We start from the raw sequence: 23,499 nt of genomic DNA, 5'->3' as shown, positions 1-23,499 counted from the left end.
ACATCTGTAAATGAAAGTGGCATTAATCATTTTCAGTGTGAGGAAAGCAACTTATTCAAGGCCAAAGAGCAACTCAGTGTGAAGGCTCCAGTTAGAACCTAAATTGTATAATATCTTACTTATCTCAGTTAACTCAGGAGCACATTGTAAAATATTTAATAAATCATACAAGTTTATTAAATCATGGAAATGAAAAGACAATTTAACAATTTAAATAGTAACCTATATAAAAGACATTTGAAAAGTACAGAGAAAGAGTGGATATAAGGAGAATACTACTAATAGCTGTAGGAAGAATACAACCAAATATTTAGGGTTATATTTCTTTTAATGTAAAGATTTTCTTTAAAGATGCAAACGCTTTTTGATAATTGTGTAGCAGGAATAATTTGGTTCTTAATTTCTGCAGTGAGAAGACTGGGCCTATAGGGGTACTGATGCCTATTTGCCTGCCCCACTTTCTAGAAAGCTTTCATGCATTTTTAGAATGGTGACTTGGAAACATGCAGTAAGTACAGCCTGTTATTTCATTTGGAACCACATACTTAAAAAAAAAAAAAAAAAAGAGGGAGCTTTGCTCGACTTTATTATTAATGAGTCAATAGCATAGTGTTTCCTCCTTTAAGCCTGACTCATTTTTAGTATACATCATTTGCATATATGCCTGTAGTGCTAATAATATACATAATATACTCAGTGTGGAGAGAAGTTAATACATTCAAGTACTATATCTAGGCCTTTTTTTTTTTTTTTTTTGAGGTTTGAGTAGGCTGAAAAATATATCAGGTGCTGCTTGTGCTGATACCTCCTGAAGTGCATTGTACTCCTTAATCTTTATGCACAATGCATTAAAAAGTCTAGGCTAACAGGCCAAGGATTTGACCTGTTCACATTTATACATAAAACTTATATGTGTTATGCCCTGTCAGTTTTGCTGCTTCATGAAAATGCGTGTGCAAGATTCTTGGAGTATTTAGAAATCTGAACTTTCATAAATTTCATTTTCCTAGCTGTATAAGGGCACAGTGGATGGGCACAGTAAAGGAAAATGCAACAAGCAGGAAGTTTGTGGCTTTCTGTACTCAGAAGAAACTGATGTCCAAATCAGTGAAAAGATTGCTTCTAAACAAATCAGTGGTGTATTTATTGTGCACAAAAAACATTCAGAGTTAAATCAAAAGTCAGTGTCTTGAAAACACAACAAAAAAAATAAAATAATAGAGAAAATTTTGTTAATGAAGGTAACTTCCATATTTTTATTTTGAATTGACTTCACAGTTTTCCAGAAAAGTGCTTATTGCCAGTGTGAAATGTCCTTTGGAATTTTATGTGACTACTTGGTAAATTAAGTAAAATAAATTCATTTTGAGGTAATTAATTTTGTTTTGAACTTAAAAATTCATTTTTTATATAGGATTTTTGAAGATTCCAACAACCAAATTATTTTCTTTCCTCACTCTGGTTATATGATGAGTATGGATATTTTGCACTTGGAACTTGTATCCTTTTTCAGAAGATCCCCTTTTGAAGTCAGGGCATAGACCAGATTGAGTTCACTTAGTAGAAGGCTGCTTTGTTTTTTGAATTTGTGCAGTGCCCCCAAATCTTATTAATTATACTGCCCACAAGGCTTGATTGGAAGACTGTTTGCCTCAGGTGCAAGATGACAGCTGAGGCTAGACTGTAAGTCAGGGAATTGGGCAGAGTTTAAAGGGATAGTCAAAATGAATTATGTAAAAGGCAGGATGTATTTTTCCCATTTGCAGCTGATTGCCCACTGTAAAAGTTTATTATTATTATTATTATAATTCTGCTTTTCCAGAACTGGATGTGGATCCAGCAGTTGACTGCTTTTGTATCTCTCCGTTGATCAACGACCAATTTGATTAGTTGTTGGTTTTACATACCTTAAAGATTTTTTTTTGTTTGAAGAAGTAGAAAAGCTGGTTCCTGCCTCGTACTGATTTTTGTCCCATCTTGAGCTTTAAGCACATTTTTAGGGTGCACTGAGAGGAATTCCCTATCTGAGATTAAATGAAAACATATATTGACCAGATTATTTTATTATTAATTTTTAATAACCTTGTGTGATGGTGTCAAACATGTACCTTGTAGAGTTCTGCTTTTACCCACAGATGCAGAATCCATTTATCTGGTGGTACAATCCTTGTGAAACTGAGTGGGAAAAGCAAAGAACAGCCCCAGCTGTTATTACTGGACAAAGCTGCACTTTGACTTATGGACAGCTCAGATGGATTGAAGGACCCTTACAGAATGACCAAGTGGCATTATCAGCTATTCCAGATCTGGCTGAGATACTGTGTCACTTTAATAGCACTCCTGTTGGCTCTACAACCTCAGTCATGGGAGAAACTTACGATTTGTTTTTAACATTATACATATTTGTTACAATATTCCTAGGTTTTACACAGTCAAAGTTCTTCTGTGTTAGAAGAAGAATATGTAGCTCTACTTATAAGTCAGTGTTGAAAACTGGTATAGGCCAGAAATGAGAGCATGCCTGATACTGTTTCTTAGCTTGGGTGAGACAAGTTTTTTTACATTAATTTACAGTAATAGTGTATGATCAGTCACAGTTATAATTTCCAGTGTGAGTAATCTTATGGAGAAGAGGGCAAGTGTGGGCTAAATGAACATCATTTTACTCCTGGTAACAGTCTACCTATATTGGGATAAAAGTATGTCGATAGACTCATGCTGTAATTTTCGTAAGTTGACTGCAGCACTTCAATTTCTAGAGCTGCTGTTGTTTATCATTTAGTTCATGAGCATGTGAGACATCTCCTAATGCAGATAGTCATAGTCCTTTGCCAGTATTTGAAGGTAACTTCCAGGAAGATCCTGTGTAATCCTCTCCCATTTTTCATTATTCTCAGTAGCTTCAGACTTGCACCGTCCCCTTCTAGAAGTAATAGATCTAGCTCAAACCACACCAAGCTTAGAAAAGAAGAATGGGAAGGGGAGAAGGGCTGACAAGGGCTTACAGCAGTGAATTTGTAAGCTCAGATGCTTACAATGTTACACTGCTATTCAATGTCTATTAATTTGCCTTTTTTTTAAAAAAACAAAACAAAACAAAACAAAACAAAACACTAAACATTTGTTTCAGGTTCCTCTTACCTGTTTCTCTGTAGTCTGTCTGCCTTAATGCTCACAGCCTTTGACTTTCCTGAACCTTAAAGAACCTAGTGTACTTCCACCTTTGAAAAATTGGAATAAAACCAAACTGAGCAAAACAGAAACTTTCATAAATATTTAAGAACCATTATTCTTTTTTATTTTGTTTATTACATCGTATTTCTCTTAACCTTTTGCCTGATTTTTGTACATGACAAACTCATCTGCTCTGTTAGCAAGTTGCAAATATGTCTAGCTGCAACAGAAATAGTTGTAAAATAGAAAGGAAATGTGGGCAAGGAAGAAAAGAATGCTTGCAGTAAAGATGCATTCTTTTTATAAAAGATACCTAGTAAAACAGGAGTTAGTTTTAGGTATGTTGGCAGTTATATTGCCTAACTGCATTTGTAGAAGTAATAGAAAAAAGTAGACCTTTACAGGGTTTTAACTATGCTCTTGTTGGAGTATCTTAAAATGATGCACAGTGATAAGAATTGGGAAAAAAAAAAAAAAAAAGTGGTGTAAATTTGCTGAAGAAAGGATCACTAAAAACAGTGTACAGTTGGCAAAGATCTTGGCAACCAGTGTGATGAATATTTTAGAGGTGCACACTGCATGGATTGGTAGGGAGGCCATATGGATTACACTGATGAGAGCGAAAATAAGAATTTTAGCTGTGTAGACAGGTTGAATCTTACATATATGGGTCTTATAAAGAAAAAACCCAAGGTTTCAGCTATGGTCCAGTGTTTTGGAAGATGAAGAGGAGTAGAGGAAAATCATCTCATTTTGAATCTGAATGATGAAGATGGTGACAAAGATGTGTTTGATAGATGAAGAAAAGCGGCCAAGGATTTCTTTTCTCAAATATTCAGTTTTCTTTAAAAAGAAAAAAATATATGTAGTAGAATATTAAACTGACATTTCTGGTGTGCTGTGTACTATCCGCACTTTCCCCTCTATTAAAAAGGCTTAGGTTGCCAGCAATTCTCTAATTGATGGTATTATATTGTAACTAATGCTTCTCAAGTCACCCAGACCAGACTTTTTCTAAAATTAATAATCAGATTAACTTCAGAATAAATAAAAGGTTGAGAATCAGTTTTGTTTTCTTCAACTGTGAGAGAATTTAAAGCCTTTATCTTTAAACTGAGCTGCAGTTTGCAATGATTTCATCATTCAGAAGTATCAGGAACTGACAAGAATAAATTAATTGCCATTTGACTTGAAACTAATTTCAATATACAGTTAAGAATTTTGCTTGGTGAAAGGTTATGGTCATGGTAATTTTACTGTTGTTCATTTTGCATAGTTTTAAAGGAACCGAAATGTGTCAACTCCAGAATTCTATTGTAGCAGCTAGTAATGTATTTCTAATGGTTAATTGCTAGATCTGTTTATAGCATCCGCTGAATGTTGTGCTTTTCTGTCTAGTCCCTTCTGATATGCTGACCTCCTTCCTGTAACTATTGAGATACATTTTTGCAATTTCCTTATTTGGACAGGTTGTTTCAAAATACTTCTCCTTCCATGTGAATTTTTGCCTCTTCTGAGGCTGAGGGTAGGCTTCACTGTGGTTCCTCTTGAAGTCTGTGCCACCATTATAATATATTGGCTTGAAGATCCAGGTGAAGGATGGCAGACAGTGAAATGAAACCAAAATGCAGGTAGACTTTCTGATGACATGTACATGTAAACAAAAGAAAAAGTGCAAATGATGTCTGTTATCTTTCATAGGTGAAAGATACAGGAAAGGGCTCTCCATTCTTCTCTGCTTCTCTCAGAGCACAAGGTCTGTCATCCTGCCTCTTCCTGTTTCTGTAGTGTCCTGTCTAACAGACTGGCCTCAAAGTTCAGCGTTTTAAAATCTGTCATCTCTAACACTAAATTTGCTGTGGTTCTGATTGTACTGGACCCTGCTGTGCGTTCCTGGATCCAAGGGCATGTATAAGTTACAGTAGTACTGTAGTCCTGAAAAGACTGATCATGTCATTAATACTGGGATGAAAGAAAAAAAAAATAAGATAAATGACCTCCCTCTAGGCTCAGCCAAGCTGAGACTATTCTCCAAGGTCTCTGGGAGAATTTCTCTGTGACCTCACTAATGCAGGAGATCTGACATCGCCGGCTGGAACAGCTGCCCTTGGCTGGTGACACAGGTGGACACTGGTGATGAAATGGCAGGGATTCATCTGCGCCAGGTCTAGAGGGGAGTGACTGTGGTGAGGTGAGATTCAAGCTATACTTCTGTTTCCCTCTGCCCAGTGAAACCTTCATTTGAAATGCCCTTCCCCAGGAGCAGGGTGGGGGAGTAGTTGGTGATGCACTAGAGGTTGCTCGTTCTCTGCCTGCTTGTACACCTTGTCAAATCGTACACCTGAAAACACCACTGACGTTTGGCAGAGAATGTAAAAGAAATGCATATAACAAAAAATAAATACAAAACCAACAACTGTACTGAATTTGAATGGCTACATCTGAATTTAGTCTGTCTGTTTAATGGGTACAATGAAAGCCTGAGATAATGACCTCTACATTTCTTAGAATAATCACTTTTATTTTGTTTTGCTGACTGATTACTGATTGTGTTCTGCCGAAGTTGAGTTCTCTGTTTGCCCTGAGTTTTTTCTTTACGCATCTGATATTTCTACTTTTTGATATTTTATAAGGCTTGTACAAGGACAACTGATTATGACTTAAGAAAGGCTGTTCTCGTTCTTTAATTGAAATATTCATGAACAATTAATATCACACACATTTGACCATTCTGCTATGCTGGACCTTCACATATGTGCTTGTGTCATTAACAGTATCTGAGTTATGACAGTCCATGAAATCAGGTCTCCAAGTACCACCTGTTCTCTCAATTTTTGAATAAATATGAAAAATGAATTAGGTTGGATTTTGTTTTCATTTTTATTTACCTCTCTTTCATAAATCAGTAATAGATACTGGTAGATTTTCGATACCTGACCAATACAAAAGATGTTGTGAATACATATAAGCATTTTAGAATTCTAAATTGGATATACAAAACTAATAGATGCACATATTAGCTCAAATTATTTCTGAAATTTAAATACTTTCAGTAAATCATGGTCCTAAAAAGCTATCTGGAGCATTCTGGCTAGGAAACAGCTGTCACTCCTAGAACAGTGTTAGTATGTGTGTACAAGGAAAAATAACTATTCTGTGATTCCTCACTATTGGGGTATTTTTCTCGCACACTGTTAGTGCTGCCTTAGTCCACCAGAGTTTTCCTATAAGGGCAGATTATATTTACTAAACTTTATAAACTGTATAGACACCTTGTTGAACAGTTAAGGCATTACTACCCTCAACGACTGATTTGTGCGTGGTATGGATAAAGACCACGTTATGCAGATGGTCTTTTATTAGACCAGGTGAAATGGTTCATTGTTAGACTCACACCATAGGAGCATAATAAAGTTACTAAATATGGAGGAATAAAAGTAAATTTGATTTGATTTTATTAAGAACTTTTACTCTTTTAGTTGTAGTTCTTAAGTTTACACACTTTTCGTGTTTTACAGTCAGTGAATCGAAAATTTTTATTTTAAGGGTCTGTGGTTCAGCATGTGGAATAAAGGAGGGCAAATCATTAACCAGGGTTATAGAATGGTGACCCAGACTAACAGTGTAACTATCTTAGGATACCTTGAAAGATGCAATCTTCATATTGTCTTGTCATGTGACTGGAAAACTGAGCTGGCCTGCAGCAAATTTCTGTTTACATTTAAGATCATGTGAAATTGGTATTCATAGTTTATGTCCTTTGATCCTGAAGGTGATCCCTCATAATCAAAAATGTTAAAGAACATTAAGATTACATTTTTCAAGTTGATGTATTTCTGTAAAACTACAGTAGATTGGAAAGTACAATGTATAAAACTTATATCGGCACTATTCGTGCTGTTCATGTCTGACTTTGCTTTGTGTTTAGATTTTGGGCTTTAACTGAATTCATTAGTCAAGGTATCTTTTGCTTTTTTAATAAGCATTACTTACATTATGTTTGGAAATTTAAGGTTAAAATGTAACAGATAGCAAGCAAGCACTCTGGATAGGTAGCCTATAAATAATAAATAAAATAATGCCGTATCTTTCTGGCAAGCATATGATTTTATGAAATTAGTTTACTGTAAAGTGTTGCATGTGATACTGTACATGACTGAAAACAAAGCTTGAACAGTAGTCTGGAGAACTATTTCAGAGCAGGTTATTATTTCCTCACAAGATATATTCTTTAGCTTTTTCTAGCATTTGAGAGGATATCTTTGCTTTCTTGATTTGCTGTTCTAAAGACATTTGTCTCTGTTAAGGAAATTAATTCATCTGACAAAGGTCAGACGAAATATCTGTTGGTTGCCCATGTGTTTTTGCAGCATGTCAAACAATACACTTGTTATCGTTATAGGTTCTTATGTAAAATGGATAATAAAGTGCTAGTATGGTTAAGTGAAATAATGCATTACCTTCTGGATTCCTGCTGAGTAAGCACTTAGTTCATGAAGTCAAGTGTTGAAATCCTAGGCTTCAGGCTGCCCACAATTTTTTCCAGGAAAGGAAAATTGGACTATACTCAAAGTCATGAATGACTATGACTTGACTACTGACTTTAGTGATGGAAAGATCTACAACTAACCAAACTTGAAATGACTAATATAATAATAATCAAGATAAATTTACTGGAGCTAAGAAGTGGAAAGCAAAGATTGTGTACCAGTCAGCTAAGTTAAACTATTCTCTGTCCATTGTTTCTACTTTGGTTTCTATTCATTAATTGTTTATTTCTGCTATTATTATTCTATAATGGTTATGATGCAACTAATGTTGACATTAGTTTACTTGATGTGAGTTAAAATTTTATTTCAGATAATGTTATATCTAAAATTTAAAAGTAAATGTTGCTAGATCTGATTTTTAATGAGTAACAGCAGAAATCTTATAAATAAAACAAACTAAAAGGGATTTAGTGAATGTAGGCTTTTTTTAATTAAAGTTGTTCGTGAAGTAAGGATGGACAGAATTATGTAGGCAACAGAGGTAATGCTGAGAATCAGGAGTTCAGGAAGGATAACTAAGTATAACTTCTAAACAGAAAATATGGGTATTTTTAATTATTTGAATAAGAACATGAAATATTGTATCTTAAGGCTATTACTTTTTTAACAGAATGAATTTTAGATTCTGATCTGTGTCAGTGAAGTGTTTTATCTTGAAATCTTGTAGGTGGAAATCAAATTTCCATGTGAGAAATAAAATATGGATAACATGGAATTTAGTGAGCGAATCTGAACAGTTGTTCAGATTTAGATAGTAGGGGAAAAATATTCTATAACTGGTATAGTTTAAAGCTTTAAAATACCTATTAATAGTAAAGATTAGTACTGGCTTTTAGGTGACAGTAGGAAAAGTAAGATTAAGCAGTCCTATAGTTGTTTATGGGCCTTGGTCAGTACCTTTGTCTTGTTAATGCCATTTTACTGTGATTAAGAATATCCAAACTTAATGGCATTAAACAAAATTACTATGGAATAAAGCTAAAGATTTTTTTTATTGTTGGCTGTGGTTTTATGTTTGGTTTTGAAGGGATTTGTTTTGACCGATTTGTTTTATAGTTTCAGTCAAAGATCAGCACAGTCATTTGAGCCTTGACTTTTTCTTGCACGTGTGTGACAGTGCTGGCGGCGTTTTCGTCTGTCAGGCTTTTGTTGTTTAAGATCAACTGTTTGACTCACTGACACTGTAATGAGGAGTAAACAAGCCTTATTTCTTTGAGACGATTTGTAGTATGTTTCTAATGGATTCCGAATTTGATAATATTGGTTTAATAGTTGTAAAATCTCATAGCTGTAGTAAACTCCATAACTGTATAATTCACTGGGAATGATTGTGTCAGGGAAATGAGTCTCACTGCCCCATATGGAAGGGTGTGTTTTCAGTTGTGATGGTATCAGCTTCTGCCCTCTGCAGCTACCTGTCTGCCTGCTTCTGCCTGCTCTTGAATGCCATCTCCTCTGTCTTGTTTCCAGTTCTCCACATTCAGCCAGTGCTTTGTAGTCACTGTTTTAGAAACTTCCTGCCTGGCTTTTTTCACACTCACAAATGTGTTAGGTAGTTGCAAATCCATGTGTATTTCCGGTCAACAACATAAAGAATAGGTTAGTAGATTTCTTACTCCTTGTACATCTCTTTTCTACTCTACCTTGTTGTCTTTCCTTTCCCCTTCCAAAAAAAAAAAAAATATATATGTATATACACATATATATACATATATATATATATTTACTTTTGCTTTTAGTGTACCAGTTTTCTAATGTCTCCCATCCACTCACATGTGTTACCACACTCCCATACCCAGGCTTATGTTCTAATATATAGGGCTTAAAAATATGTGCCCGCCGATGAATAGGTACTTGATAGAGCGTAGAGCATAGTATGTTGTTGAGAAGCCAAGCTTTAACTTCCATGTTATTTCTAGAATTAAGAAACATAACAATGGTGATCCTTAAAACCGCCACATTAGTCAATATTTGGGGATATTGATCCCATCTAGCCTTCTGCCCCTTGGATGTTCAAAAGAAGATAGGACATTCTGTTTTGCTTGTCAGCATCTTTAATGAAAGTGACTTAAAAAAAAATCAGTGATAAAAATAAAATGGTTGATTCAAGATTCCATTGGTTTCTAATCAAACAAGCTTTATCTTCATCTGCCTCTTGGTAGATAACTTCTAGTCACCGTGTAATTTATTGTTCGTTGGTGGCATAATTTGAGGAAATTTGTCAGATTCATATTCTAGATTCAGTATAGGGTAAGTTAAAGCAATATTTCCATGAGTTTTCAGTGGTTTCACATATTCATTAATTAATGTTGAAATCTGTCATTAACAGGTGAAATGATATGTTTCGCTTAGAGAATAGGTTACTTGCTTCTTTGTCTCGTAAATCATGAATATTGGATAATTTTAGATACCCTTCAGTTGAGTATTGGTTTTAAGTTAAAAAAAAAAAAAAAAAAAAGTCTTAAGATGAGGAAAAGATAAACCTTCCTGGCATCCCAAGATTAACATACTGGAGTACAATACATTAAAAAAAAATTGTTACTAAGGTAAATCAGTAGGGACTGTTCCTTGACTGAAGTTCTAGAAACCGTTCCATATGTAACTTTTCTACTCAGCAGTCAGAAGAAGAGGAAAGAAATAAATCCCACATATTTGGAAATTAAATTGGTGAAACTTGCAGGAGGACATAGTGGTGTCCTGGCACTGCTTTTTTTGTTTGGTGTATTACTTCAGTTGCTAGAGCATTCATGTGGGTCATGGGAGACCAGATTCAATAATGTCGTTCCTGTACTAGAGATAATTTTAGCTTGTAATTTTATCTTGTAATAGTCTGCTGCTGGAAGTTTTGGGTATGACATACCTACTGTCTTCTGTCTAATACAGCTTCCTGTCGTATAAATTAGAAATTCACTGAGGCTATAAATGGACTTCAGGGAACCTACCTGCAAGGTGAATACCTTAATCATAAGGAAAAAGAATAAATCTCACTCTGTTTCACTGACAATGCACATTTTGTACGAAGTGGAGCAGAGACGAGAGTGAGAGTAAATATCTGCTCTCAAGCACAGGACGGATTTGTTCCTCCACTTTTCTGTGAATACTCTAACTGCAGATACCTGAATGCAAGGGAACACCACCTATTTTTAGTCATGTAATGACAAAATTTTTTTTGATTGTAAGCTCCCCTTATAAACTGAGTAACAGGTATCATGATCATTGTCAAAAACTGATGAAACTGGAGGCTAACAAAAGCAGCAACTCACGTATCAGTCATTTCATTTTTGTATCCCACTGGTAATTTTAACTATAGGTGAATGTCATACACAGTCCACCAAACTGTTTTATTAATAATTCTAAAGATAATGAAATATAAGAAAAATGTGCTTGTGTATATATGTGTTTAGTTGAATTAGCTTTAAAAAGTATGTTTTCTTAATCATCAGTTTTGTTAAACACCACTCAAATAGCAGTGGTCCTACATAGGAAATAGAGTTTTTAGGGAAATGAGCAGTAGTCTTTATTTATCGTTAGCACAATGAAAAAAAAGCACTTTTATTTAGTTGGAAAAATTTTCAACTCCATTTTTGGAGTCCAAAATACCTAATCTATAATGCTACTAAAAGAAAAAATAACAGCTAATTCTTCCCTTTTTAGAAATTAGATATACACTTCCTAATATGAAGCATTTGCTCTATTTAAGTCTAGCATGTGGAATCTTCTTTCATTATAATAACTTAAAATTCTTCAGTATCTGATCTAATGAGTTACTAGACCTGGCTCAAACTTCTTCATATAATAGTTAGAAAGAGGCTAGTGGAATAGCAGTATTTTGTGTAAAATGTTCCTTTAGTATAATGAGAGTTTTCCTTTTATTTACAGGAATGTAAACAGTGAATGTGTACAAACCATATCAACAGAGTTGTTGCCTAGAATAACAAAAAGTGAATTTTTAAATATTCGAACTTATGTAAAACATGTAATTTAATGTGGACATTATGCACTTTTAAAAAACTGATCAGTTAATGTTCTCATAATAACATTAATTCTGTCTTCCCCCAGACATTTTATTTGTTATACGTATGCGTGTATGTATGCTGTTATATAATACACAACTGATGAGGATGCCCATTAACGATCACAATTTTGAAAATCTTCTGAAATCTTCAAAATCCTCTTTTCCAATGTTCTTTATGTTTAGGTCATCTTAATAAAAAATAAAAAAAGTTAATTGGCAAAGTACTACTATTTTGCTGCTTTCCCAAGACAAGTTTAGGTAACTTGTCTTCTGAGAACATGAGAAACTTTTTGAGGTACAATGCTGCCATGTTAGTTGAATCTTTTCTTCCTTTTTTACTATTTTGTAGTACACTGGCAAAAGTATGACTTTTCATATTATTAATTTATGTTTTTATGGAAGACTTGCATTATCAGCCTTCTAATTTGCTTGAGTAGCTTATAGGGCATAACAGTTTCTACTATGTAGTTTTGTTTTTTGCTGACCATGTGTATGTATATCCTTTTATATTTGAAGGTGAAGTACTAATTTATTCTTCACTAATAACATATTGTACTATAAATCTGATCTGTTTTAGGGTTTAAGGTATTCAGAAAAAGGTACCACTTTCAGTCTAGCGGATATACCGACCCTTTTTCTGTACACTGCTTGCTAGCAGAGGTGGTTATTTTATTGATGAATATGGAAAAAGTGTATAGTCCAGTGCTTTGTTCCGTTCCTCTAATTTATGACACCAGTAATAATGGATGATGAATGAGATATCCAAAACATTAATAAATTATCTTAAGAGGTGTACTAAATCAAAGAGGAAGAGACTAAGAAATAATCTTATATAGTGCCTCTAAGAAAAGTAAGCTAATTCTGGTGTTATTTGTTCAGCAGTATGCAAAAAACCCAGAGAAATTTGTTGAAATTGAACTACTATAGTTAGTATGATGTTAATATAACTCAATATTCTTTACACTTGGATCTCCAGCTTCAGGTACCAAGGGATGTAAAGTATATGAAATAAAATCATTCTTAAGTATTTAAGTTGAAATGTTGAGTTTAAGTGTATTTAAAATAAAATGCAGCAATTCTGTTCTTCACTGATGGTGCTTACATCCTCTTCATCTGTCTGCTAACAAGGTTGAAAATTTGCAGCAGTTTTCTGCTGCAGTTTGCATTCACTAACTTGATGATACTGTGTGAACTATTCACTTGTTCTAAGAGAAACTACATACCCTTTTGTTTTTTTAGCGTCTGAGATTTCTGTATTTTGCCCATTTGCGTGCTACCAGCAGTAATTCCCCCAATGACATTGACATTAGCTATCTCAGCAGGAGTCTTCACATATGGGAAGAGGCATTTAAGAGAGAGAGCAATTATGTGCCCTACCATAGATGAGGAACATCAAAGTAGTGGGTCAGTTTTGTACACAACTGTTGCTGCTGTTAATAATCTATTTCTCAGATTAAATAATAGATGAAGTGAAAATTAGCCACCATTATAGAGTGCAGTGAGATCTAGGGGGTGCAAAAAATAGCTGGTGTTGGAAGAAGTAAAACATCCTGTAAGTTGTCTATATTTTGTAAGGATTTCCATTTCACAAACTGCCTGTGAATGTGGTTTTGTAAATGGTTGAGGTTGGCCTTTGTGTAGGCTTGTCATCATCTTGTCGTCAAAAGGAGCAATGCTTCTTTCCTTTTTCCTCTGTGCTCCTTTTGGGCATTTTCTTCCTGTGCCTTGCACCATCAGTGGATTTGTACAGCTGTACGGAACTGGTCCAGTTGCTAGATAATACATTTTTTTTTCTTTCTTGATGTTATGCAGTGAGTTATGAAATCATTAAATGTTTTTGGTATGGAGTCAACTAAACACTGTTAACGCAATATTTTCTACATCAATGACAATAGAAACTCCTTATCCTCAATGTTTTTTAATCATATAGGAGCACCTTAGGATAGAGACATATAATGCCTAGGAAAGGTGGCAGTCAAGCTTAGGGGAACTCAGTATAGTCTGGTGTCAGCTTAGTGAGTTTCTGGCATGGCTGCAAGACTAACATTTAGATGAGGTTTCTTCTGCTTTCAGACAGTATCTTAATATGCAACCACAAAGTAGGCTCTACCTGATTGAGCTCATGTTGATCCAGTTTTCAGCTTTTTCACTCTCCTTCGTTTTTGAGAGCCTTGAGATTTTGTTCAAATTCTGTCATTTGTAGTTCAGTTCCTTTAAATGTCATTATATTTTCCTCTAAATGGTAGTGTCTGATAAATGCTTTGCTCTTTTAAGAACTGATACCTTAAATAATATCAGTAACAAAATGTGATCAACCAGTATACTGACTGCCAGCCTCAGTTTCTTTCAGTTCCTTCTGAGGAGAGAGGAAAATGAAAACTGATTGAAAACCCAAGTTTCAAAGGAGATCATATCCCTTCTGTAATATGTAATGCTTTTAACATTTATTAAAGTAATATTTTTGTAGTTGCACTGAAGGAGTTACAGCAAGGAGTAGTGCCTTTTGTGTTAAATTTCTTACCATTTCCATATGGAAAATATTCATTTTCCACCTTAAAAATAGTGCGAAAGAACATCTAACTGTGCAACAGGGCCAGTATAGTGAACACTGTGTTCTGTATGTTGTTGATCTCAGTTCCGTTGTTGTGACAAAGATTAAACTGTTGGATACTGAGGCACTGAGGTATAGAGCTTCTCGACTTTTTTTCTCAGTTCTCCCTCTCATGATCCCCTTATTTCAGTGATCTAAACAGTCCATAGCGACCTGCATGCTAGCATCCATCACTGAACTCCTCATAATGACTCCTGTTTGTCTTATATTTGAACTTGTGTTATAGTCTCATGATTTTTTTCCAGTTACATTATTTTCTCATTTCCCAGAATTCATTTAATTGATATTCTTTCTACTGGAAAGAATACCAGCCTTAATTTAAGCTTTAACTGTATCTGGAATTTATTGTAATCTTAGTTCTCCACATAAAAGTCATCATTAGAAGATGTCACCAGTTTGCTTTCTATTTTTGTCTCCTCTTGTTTTTTAGCAAGTACAGTGAATATTAGTAGTCATATACGACTTCTAATCACTGAGCTTCTTAATGATGAATGGTATATTAACATACTACTATAAAATTGTGAGTTGTAAACAATAGTATTTTGTTTTCTTAATTTGTTTTTCCTTAATCTAGGTTCAGACATCTTGGCCAAATGTTGGTATCAGCTGTAACATAAATGGAGATGCTGTACCTGTGAGTCAGGTGAACCCTCCTTTGGCTTAGTCAGCTCGTGCTTTGCAGTTTTTAAATTTTACTTTTCTCCATAGCTGAAGTGACCAGGTCTGTAATTTCTAATGCTGTAAAGTCAGAAGAGAAGTGACAAACATCAAGCATTTTTAGTAACTATGCTTTATAGCTAAGTTTATTAGATCATTACACAACTAGTATATACATCATACATAGGGCTGTATCTCGGTGTATTTGTCTTACATTATATTTCCTGCTATTTTGCTATTGGAGTTTTGCATGTAACTTTAAAATCTTAACTTCAACCTTGCATTTTTCTTGGGCTGACAACCAACAACACTATAGTCATTCTCCAAGGTGGAGGTTATTTTGTAGCACTGCACTGTAATGAGCCAGAGGCTTTTTTGCTTTGATATGTATGGAGTTAGAACTGAGAGATTCAGGTGAGATGGGTTCTGCCAGCTCCCAAATTTTCTCATTAGGTTCAGCGTGAAATCAAGATCTTTTGAGCACTAAGAGTTCAGTAAGGGAACAATTGAATTTATTTGCATTATCAGCAGTTGCCTGACCTTAGATTAAGGAAAAACAATTAAGTAACAGAATCCTGTCATACATTTAATACCTTTCTCATAATGTTCAATGTGAAATCAAGACCTTTTGAAAAACCAGAAAGGTCAATTAAACCCGAGAGTAATAACCCTGCTCAAGATCACAGTAACACAACTTTAAAGTTCCTTCTGTCTGTGATACATGACAGGAACGTGAATCAGCATTCTGTATCTGAGGTGAGCGCTGCTTTTCTGGAGTATGTATCTCAAAATCTCATAATGGATCCATTTTGCTTGAAATTAATTGGAGTAGACAGCCAAAAAGAGATTAGTAGCAGAGTTTGGAGTTTATGGTGCTCACCTGGATAAAAGATAAATAGGCCTAATTAATTATTTAATTATTCATTTAATTATTTAACTAATAATTTAATTATTTATATAAAATAGAAAAAATGTGTTCTGCAGAAATTAAAATACCATACTGGTATTAAAATATACTGATAAAGGAGTGAGGCTACTGATGTTTTACAAAAATTTTACAAAAATTGAAGCATAAACCTTTAGTCCAGTGACAATGAAGGCCTAAACTGGGAGAGTGCTTATTTGTGGAATAAGACATGATTTGATGTTTTTAAGAGCAAGTTGTGATAGTCACTCTATTTTATATGACTATCCTGAAAGATCGGCGCAGCGTTAATTATGTAAGACTGATTTCAGACTCTGTGAACTTACAAAGTATTTCTTTGTGTGCAGATTTGTGCAATTCATAATTTGGAATTTGATCCTTCAATAATTAGGGTGTGTGAAATAAACATGTAATTGGAAAGAATCATTTTTTTAGCCATGTAAAGAAATAAGACTGATTCCTCTGTTGCCATCACAAAAAGTATTACTGAATGCTTCGGCCTTAAAACCTTCTTTACTGCAGAAAGCGTATTACTTGAGAAATAAGGCTCTTAACTTTAGGGCTGTACTCTATTGTGTATATGACATTTGAGAGCTTATTAAGAATCAAGAGGTACAATATTAAGGTTCTTCGAAAAAGGAGAAGGAACCTTAAATAGCAGAATGTACATATGAAGTAATTACAAATTAGTTCTTTGCTTAGTCCATTTATTTAAGCAGTGTTAATGTTTCATCATTTCTATTGAATAGAAAATGCAGTGTTTAAATATTACAGTAATTGTATTTTAAACACAAAAGAAGTATCTTTAATTGGAAAATCAGTTTTTGCTACCAAAATAAAGATCTCATAGTTGGGAATAGTTCCAGATTACCATATTATGGAGAAGTCTATGGTGAATACTGCATATCAATCTGACAAAGGGTTAATGGTGAAAAAGTTTTATCTTTTTATAAATCAAGGGGTTAGCAAAAATGTGGGCTTACTGTTGATCATTAGAATACAAAACTATCTGTTGAAATCAATTAACATGCATATCTGATGACTGATTATATAAATATGAAAGTCAAATAATTGTAATCGTTAACCATGGCTTCAGGTCATACGGGTTGTCAGCTCAAAAAAACTAGAGGAGAAGGAGGTTGATTTGCATATATTTAATGTGGCATTCTGTACATGTGGGAATTTGAGATAAACCTTTGCTAGTAATCTGCTTGTTTTTATCTAAAAATCGACTAGAAAATGTGGATCATAACAGCCAAGAGAGCTGTGTGTTGTATTGATAGCAGTTGATTCAGTACTTTGGAATTTGACATTTTACTCTATGTTTTAATTGTTATTTTACTAAGAGACAGTTGGAAGAAGCTGGTTAAAGAATTTATTCAAGAAATATTCAGAGTTCTTGCCAAAAGCATATTCAAAACTATACTGTAACTGTTCATAAAACTGGATTACTTTTAAAGTTTTTAATTAGACTTATGCAGCATGTATCAGAAACACTTTTATTCCTTTTTATAATAAAAGAAAAATCAGACAGGTAATAGAAATACAACAAAAATTCTAAAGAAATAGTGGCCTAAGTCACAAAAGTGTCTTTCTATATGAAGTGGACTAAATGGATAATTTTTAACTTAATTGATGAATTGTAATAAATAGAGGGGAGGAAGGTGTGGCAAAGTGGAGTGAGGCTTCTGGCCTTGAAAAGATTTGCATACTGTTTAAGTTCCTGAATACAATAAATGACTGCAGTCAAAAAATTTTTTTCATGTGTAATGCAAAAATATGCCATGTAACTCGTAACAGTTCGTAGAATCCTTGGAATCTGAGGCACAGTCAGGAATTGGAACCTTACATTACCTGTATTACTATTAAGTACATGTCGATCTGGTATCTCTGTCCCCATTTTTCTGCTTCTGAACATTTAAAAACTTTTTTTTTCCTGTCTTAAATTTTTTAAATTTTGAAATAGTTATCTCTTTCTACAATTTCCTTTGGTTACTATGTATTTCATGAGTTTTCAAGTGGAAGAAGCAACAGTGTACCTCCTTTGATCTAATTAGTACCTGCAGAAAGAAATTTGCTATTACCCAGATTAATCTGAGTACCAGCAGCAACACAGCTGCCTTTTTGCAGCAGTCTACTTCTCAGCCGGGGTACATACCACACTCACACAACTGCTCTATTTCTGGTATCCTTGGTCTGTAAAATACACTGGAATGGCACTGTGTTTTGCTTTAGCCTTCCATTGACCAGTGTTTCCTATGCTTTGTTGAGTAAAGGCATAACACTATATTATGATTATGGATGTAGGGAGAAGCGAACCAGCTGGCAGAACTGAGGAAAGGACTCAAATTCAGTTTCTTTACTTACCTCCTGTCTAGGATGGAATATGCATGTGATTGTGGAAGAGGCAAAAGTGTCTGTTTCTCAGGTCACTGGCTGTATTCTGAGGCATCCTTTCTTTAAGTAATATACATGTCTATTTAAGCAGGGAACGGTGGCCCTCTAATTGACAAAAAGGTATTACTGTGAGGAGGTCAGTTCTGGAATCATATACAAAAAGCCTTAAAAACCAAATAAGATTTTAAAAGGGAAAAAAATACACATTTTTAAGACGTCCGTCACTATAATTACACTTTTAGGTCTACTATAACTCAGTAATGAGATCTTCCTGCCAGAGCCAGTCAAGCTGGAGATGAATGAAAATGATCTATGAGTTAGTGGTATTTTCTACAGAAAGTCTGATTCCATGATTCCAAAATCTCGGGATCATTCCTAGACATTGTATGTCCCAGTAATCCTTAAAATCTTTTAATGTATGAAGGGTATATAGTGCATTTTCAACGATCCATTACTTTAAAAAAGGGATATTTGTGATTTGTGTTTGGGGAGATGCAGGTGGGAATGAAGTGTCATTCTCAGATCTCAGTAGTGAAAGAGAACACCATAGCAAAAAATGTGGTCTCATTTGTCCTACTTCACAAAAATAGCTTCTGAGAAAGAGGTGTCTCAGATTCCTTAAAATATTATGTAAGTTTTTCATACTGTTTAGTTTTGAGGCTTGCAATATTATTAGCTCAAAAGGGAGATGCGTTTTTTCATGATGACTATATTTAGCCAGGAGGAATAGTCCTTTTTAAAGCAAATTGAAATGAGTGTATGAGAGCGTGAAATTATCAGCAGCACTGGTGCACATTTACATTATTTTTACATACTCTTTTGAATGACCACACAACAGAACAAGTACTTCATTTCCACTGTGTTGATTTTTCTTGACAAAACATGGCAGTCTATCCAAAGGAGGGTATTTAGCCAAGGTAAATATAAAATTTATGATTAAGCAAAGTGTTTCTGTATTAAAATCCCTAAAGAGAATTTGAGACTTGTTAAATAAAATGTGCCAAGGTAGTTTTAAGAGTAAATTGTCCTTTATACTTTTAAATGCTGAAATGCAATAAAACCATTCCCATTTCAGATCTTATCAGCCCTGACAACACTGCTTACTGACTTCCTTTGAACTAAATGGCAAAAAACCCCCATATAATTGTAAAGTAACTTCAGGTGTGATGCATTCATTCTGTATTATATGCCATTGCAGAGATCAAGAAGCCATATCAGTGATGTGGCTTATAAAACCACATCTCACTGTTTCCCATAATGTATGTAATGGAAGAAAGCAAAGAAACCTCCTTTTAGACAGTACAGATAAAAATTGATAATGTGATTACATTTCTGGCACATTTCTTTAAATGCTATATTTACAGAATATTGCTTTGAAGAAAACTGTGGTGACTGTCAATATTATTAATTAAACTAAATAGAGAGTGTAAACTGATTCAAGAGATTAGTGAGTTTTGACCTTTGTGGTGGCAGTGTTGGCTTTGGAGTGCAGAGTTCTAATTAAATTATGAATGCACTTAGATAGTGGATTTTAAATGGTCTCATTGTATTCTTCCGAGGACTATGAACTTCAAAAATCAAGGGTAGCATTAGATGTCAGCCAAGTGTTTTGTCCTTCTCATAGTTTGTCTTTACATCTGAATTAGTGCCAATTTGCACAGATTGTGTGTCAGTTTAAATACAAGAAACAGGCCTCAGTCTGCTTGAACTCGTTCCACCAAAGACTTCTAAAAACTTCTGGTAGTCTGCAAACTATAATGGTTGTTTCACATTAAGTTGCTTTGTAGAATTATAAAACAGCTTTTCTTGTGCTTTCAAATAAAATGTTGTCATCCACTAATGAATGAGATACCATCTGTAATAATTAAGGTTATTCTACTTGTTTTCCCCCTGCAGCAAAACTTCTGAAGGTTTGCAGAAGATAGTAAGGGAACAACCAAGAAGGCTATTGCACTATTGTAAGTACTGCACTTTGTGTGTGTGTGGGGGGGGAAGTGAATTAAGAATGTTGTAAGAAGATTTTCATTTTGGGGGGAAAAATGAGCTACTAAAGGGACTACATGTAAAATACAGAACAGGATGTATTGTAGCAATCGTTAATAATTTACAAGGAAAAAAACTGCAGTCTTGTAAAATCTAAAATTGTATCCTTGTGCAGTGTAATCAGGATTTTACCAATAGCAGTGAAAAATATTTCTCTATCCACCAAAGATTGATCTAGTTTATATACATTTGTTTATTTAAAACTATCAGAATTTAGAAAATCATTGTAGTTTTGCAGGTTTGTCATTTGTTTTAGTGACTTATTGTTTAGGTTATTTTGCAGAATTATTTATTTGCTGATTTATTTATGTATTTCATTATTTATTTATTTGATTATTTAGTAAATTATTTATCTGATGAATTATTAATACATCTTCATGACATGCTTTAAATTATTTATAACTTAATTTTGAGTTTATTGCTTTTCGACGCTGCATTGTTACTGACTAGTTTTGATTTTTTTTTTTCTTTCTTGGTTCTTGAAAATTAAAGTACTAGCTCTAAGGCAAAAGTATATTCTTTGCAGAATCCATAGACAGTTTTCAATAAAATAATTTACCATGTAGATACTAATTTTGTTTAGTTTTATATTGGTTTAATATTACTTTTCTATTTATTTAGCTTTTGCTTCTATTATTTCATAGGTGTATCAAGATCAGATGAGTGACCTTTAAGGAACAAAAATAAATGTCTACTTTAAAATGTATAGAAACAGTTCTGTTTTCACCTTGTTAATTACTAGTTAATTATTCTTAAAGTTTACTACACATGTCTTTGTCAAAATAAAAAAGGATGCTTTTTAATGAGCCTCTTGATAGCTGAACTAACATATTTAACTTCTGTTCATAAGAAAATAATAGAATCGTATTAATAATTCTTGTTGAGGGTTCCTTCTTACTAGCAAAGTTTTAAATGTATTGGGAAGAATGATGGTATTTTTAGATGTAGAAGGAGATATGTGTCAGAGTGACAGATGAGTTACGTTTTTTTCTCCGTTTTTTTGCATGCGTAGGAATTTATAAACTTCAAAAATTCAGCATCTCTGTGTTGTTACATGTAAACTACTGTTATGTTCTGTGTTCACAAAGAATTGTTCTTACCTCACAGCATATTGTTGCAAAGCCTGTTGTTGCATTGCTGTCTTCTGCCACTTAGAAAGGTCTGCAGCCCAGTCTTTTTCTCTGAAGAGCCTTGAGTAAATGTATAAGAACAGTGTAAGGGGTCACATTCAGGCTTCATATATGAGTACCTGTTCCACAGAGTTTGACGTAGGTACCTCAGATCAGAATTTGACTCAGAGTAAATTTTCACTGATGTGTTTTTCAGGAGCTATAAACCTCTTATCTGAAGTTACTTATTTAACTTCTGTTTCCAATGAGTAACTCCTTCAGCAGTCTGAAGCCACCTTGTAGAAAAGTGCTGTGACTGACAGCATGGTTTCATAGTGCTGAAGGAGCTTTAATGAATAGGGCAAAGCAGTAGTTTCTGTGGAAAAGTGCCATGTGCATAACATGGCCTTTATTCTATGTTTAGTGCCTGAAATGAATTACTGTATACTTTAAAGTTTTAACACAGCATGGAAAGGCTGCATTGTACATTTCAAGTTTCAATGCCGTTGAAATACAGTAGAAATGGCCTCTGTAGACAGGTTTCACTATAGAACTTAAATTATGCATGTGTATATCCAAATTCCTTATTTTGAAATATTGAATGTATGAATATTTAATTTGTATCTTGCTTTAGTATCTTCATATGCTTGCCTTAAAGGAAGCTGTTTCCTTTGATTTATATACATGGATAAAAATGTGTGTATAGTATGTATCAATGGTTTTTCTCTCTACAGCGTTAGATGAATAGCTTTGGATAATGATAGCTACTGATTTTTATTCTGCAGCTTGCTACCATTGTATAAAATGAAAATTTGTCATATTTTTTCTATTAATCTTTCTTGAATTTCAAATTTATTTGCTTTCCAGAAATATTTTCTTAATTACATATGTTTATAAAATTCAAGTATGTCCCACGTCCTAACGATGCAGCATTTTTCATCTGTGCACAGTAACAGAGCCCTAAATATTATCATTATTTGGGGCATAATTTTAATCTGAAATTTACATTTCTCTTTATTTGAATATTTTGACTGAAATGGAGAACTCCAAGGGAGTTCCTGAATGTATACTGATTTATGTGGCATAGTCTATGAATATTTGTACAGTCACTCTTATTTCCTTGCATAAACAGGATCTTATTGTTCGATAATACCTATTATATGTGGTTACAAAGGTAAATGCTGTCAGTACATTCTGCCACTAGATTCTCAGAGTATGAAGCATTTCCTGAAATACATGCTACTGCTGTTATAGGGTAATATAACGCAGCTTATGTGTTGGCGCTGAAAGTAGCTACTTTATAATGATGACAAGTGAAAGTACAGCCAAAGGTCACATTAAACAAGAGATTTCTTTCACACCTCATCCATTTTTTGGATGGGATATGAAAATAGCTCCGTACCCTACACGCTATATTTTTGAAAAGAAGCTGTCTTGATTTTTTTTATACCTTGTATATTACTTTGTTCATGTTTTAAAAATGGACTGTAGAATTGTAGCATGCTACAAAATTATTCAAAAGCAGCTTAATTTGTGTGCAGTTAGGCAATATGAGTAATATTTCAACTCACTACGTATTTTTTTTAGTTCATGAAGTTGCTTAAAGGTGCTTCAAATTTTAGAAGAACTATTTATGTGCAAAGTGTTATTTATATTAATATTGCATGACCAGAACTATGTTTTTCTTCCATATCTTTTTAAGAAGAAAAATATGGATTTTTGTTTTCTGAAAATTAGAGACTTTTTCAGAAGCAGAAAAGGAAAAGCAAGCATCTTCACACTGATAGACTAGTTTTTAGCTCCAGTTTAAAGAGATCCTGCTAGTAATCCTGCTAGTGAAAGAATAATTTAGACTGTAGGCTCAATCAGTTCCTGGTCTTGTGCTGAAACAGCCAACCAGGATGCTAAAAAAAGAGCTGTTTTTAAAATGTGAATAGTCATGTGTTAGAAAATGAAAATGAAGCTGACTTGTTTCACAGAGGTTGCTGAGCAGTTAGGAGATGCTGGTTGGGAGGCCT

At 34.0% G+C, this 23,499-nt stretch overlaps 1 protein-coding gene across 9 annotated transcripts in view; it reads left to right on the top strand.

Annotated features, from left to right (window-relative positions):
- TBC1D5 (TBC1 domain family member 5) overlaps positions 1–23,499 on the top strand; it is a 322,054-nt gene that overhangs the window by 6,218 nt on the left and 292,337 nt on the right. For 3 of the 9 annotated variants that reach the window (XM_062569296.1, XM_062569295.1, XM_062569306.1), the window contains exons 2-3: positions 410–508; positions 20,226–20,287. In XM_062569296.1, coding sequence (XP_062425280.1) covers positions 504–508; positions 20,226–20,287 — 67 coding nt within the window. In that variant the 5' untranslated portion in view covers positions 410–503. Of the gene's footprint in view, positions 1–409; positions 509–4,471; positions 4,931–14,960; positions 14,994–20,225; positions 20,288–23,499 lie in introns of those variants that run through there. The other 6 variants (XM_062569298.1, XM_062569297.1, XM_062569299.1 and 3 more) reach the window with 4 other exon arrangements.

This window comes from Rhea pennata, chromosome 2 (genome assembly GCF_028389875.1).
Source record: "Rhea pennata isolate bPtePen1 chromosome 2, bPtePen1.pri, whole genome shotgun sequence".
Lineage (NCBI taxonomy): Eukaryota > Metazoa > Chordata > Aves > Rheiformes > Rheidae > Rhea > Rhea pennata.
The sequence above is the reverse complement of the archived record's forward strand: the minus strand, read 5'-3'. Positions and strand labels throughout refer to the sequence as shown.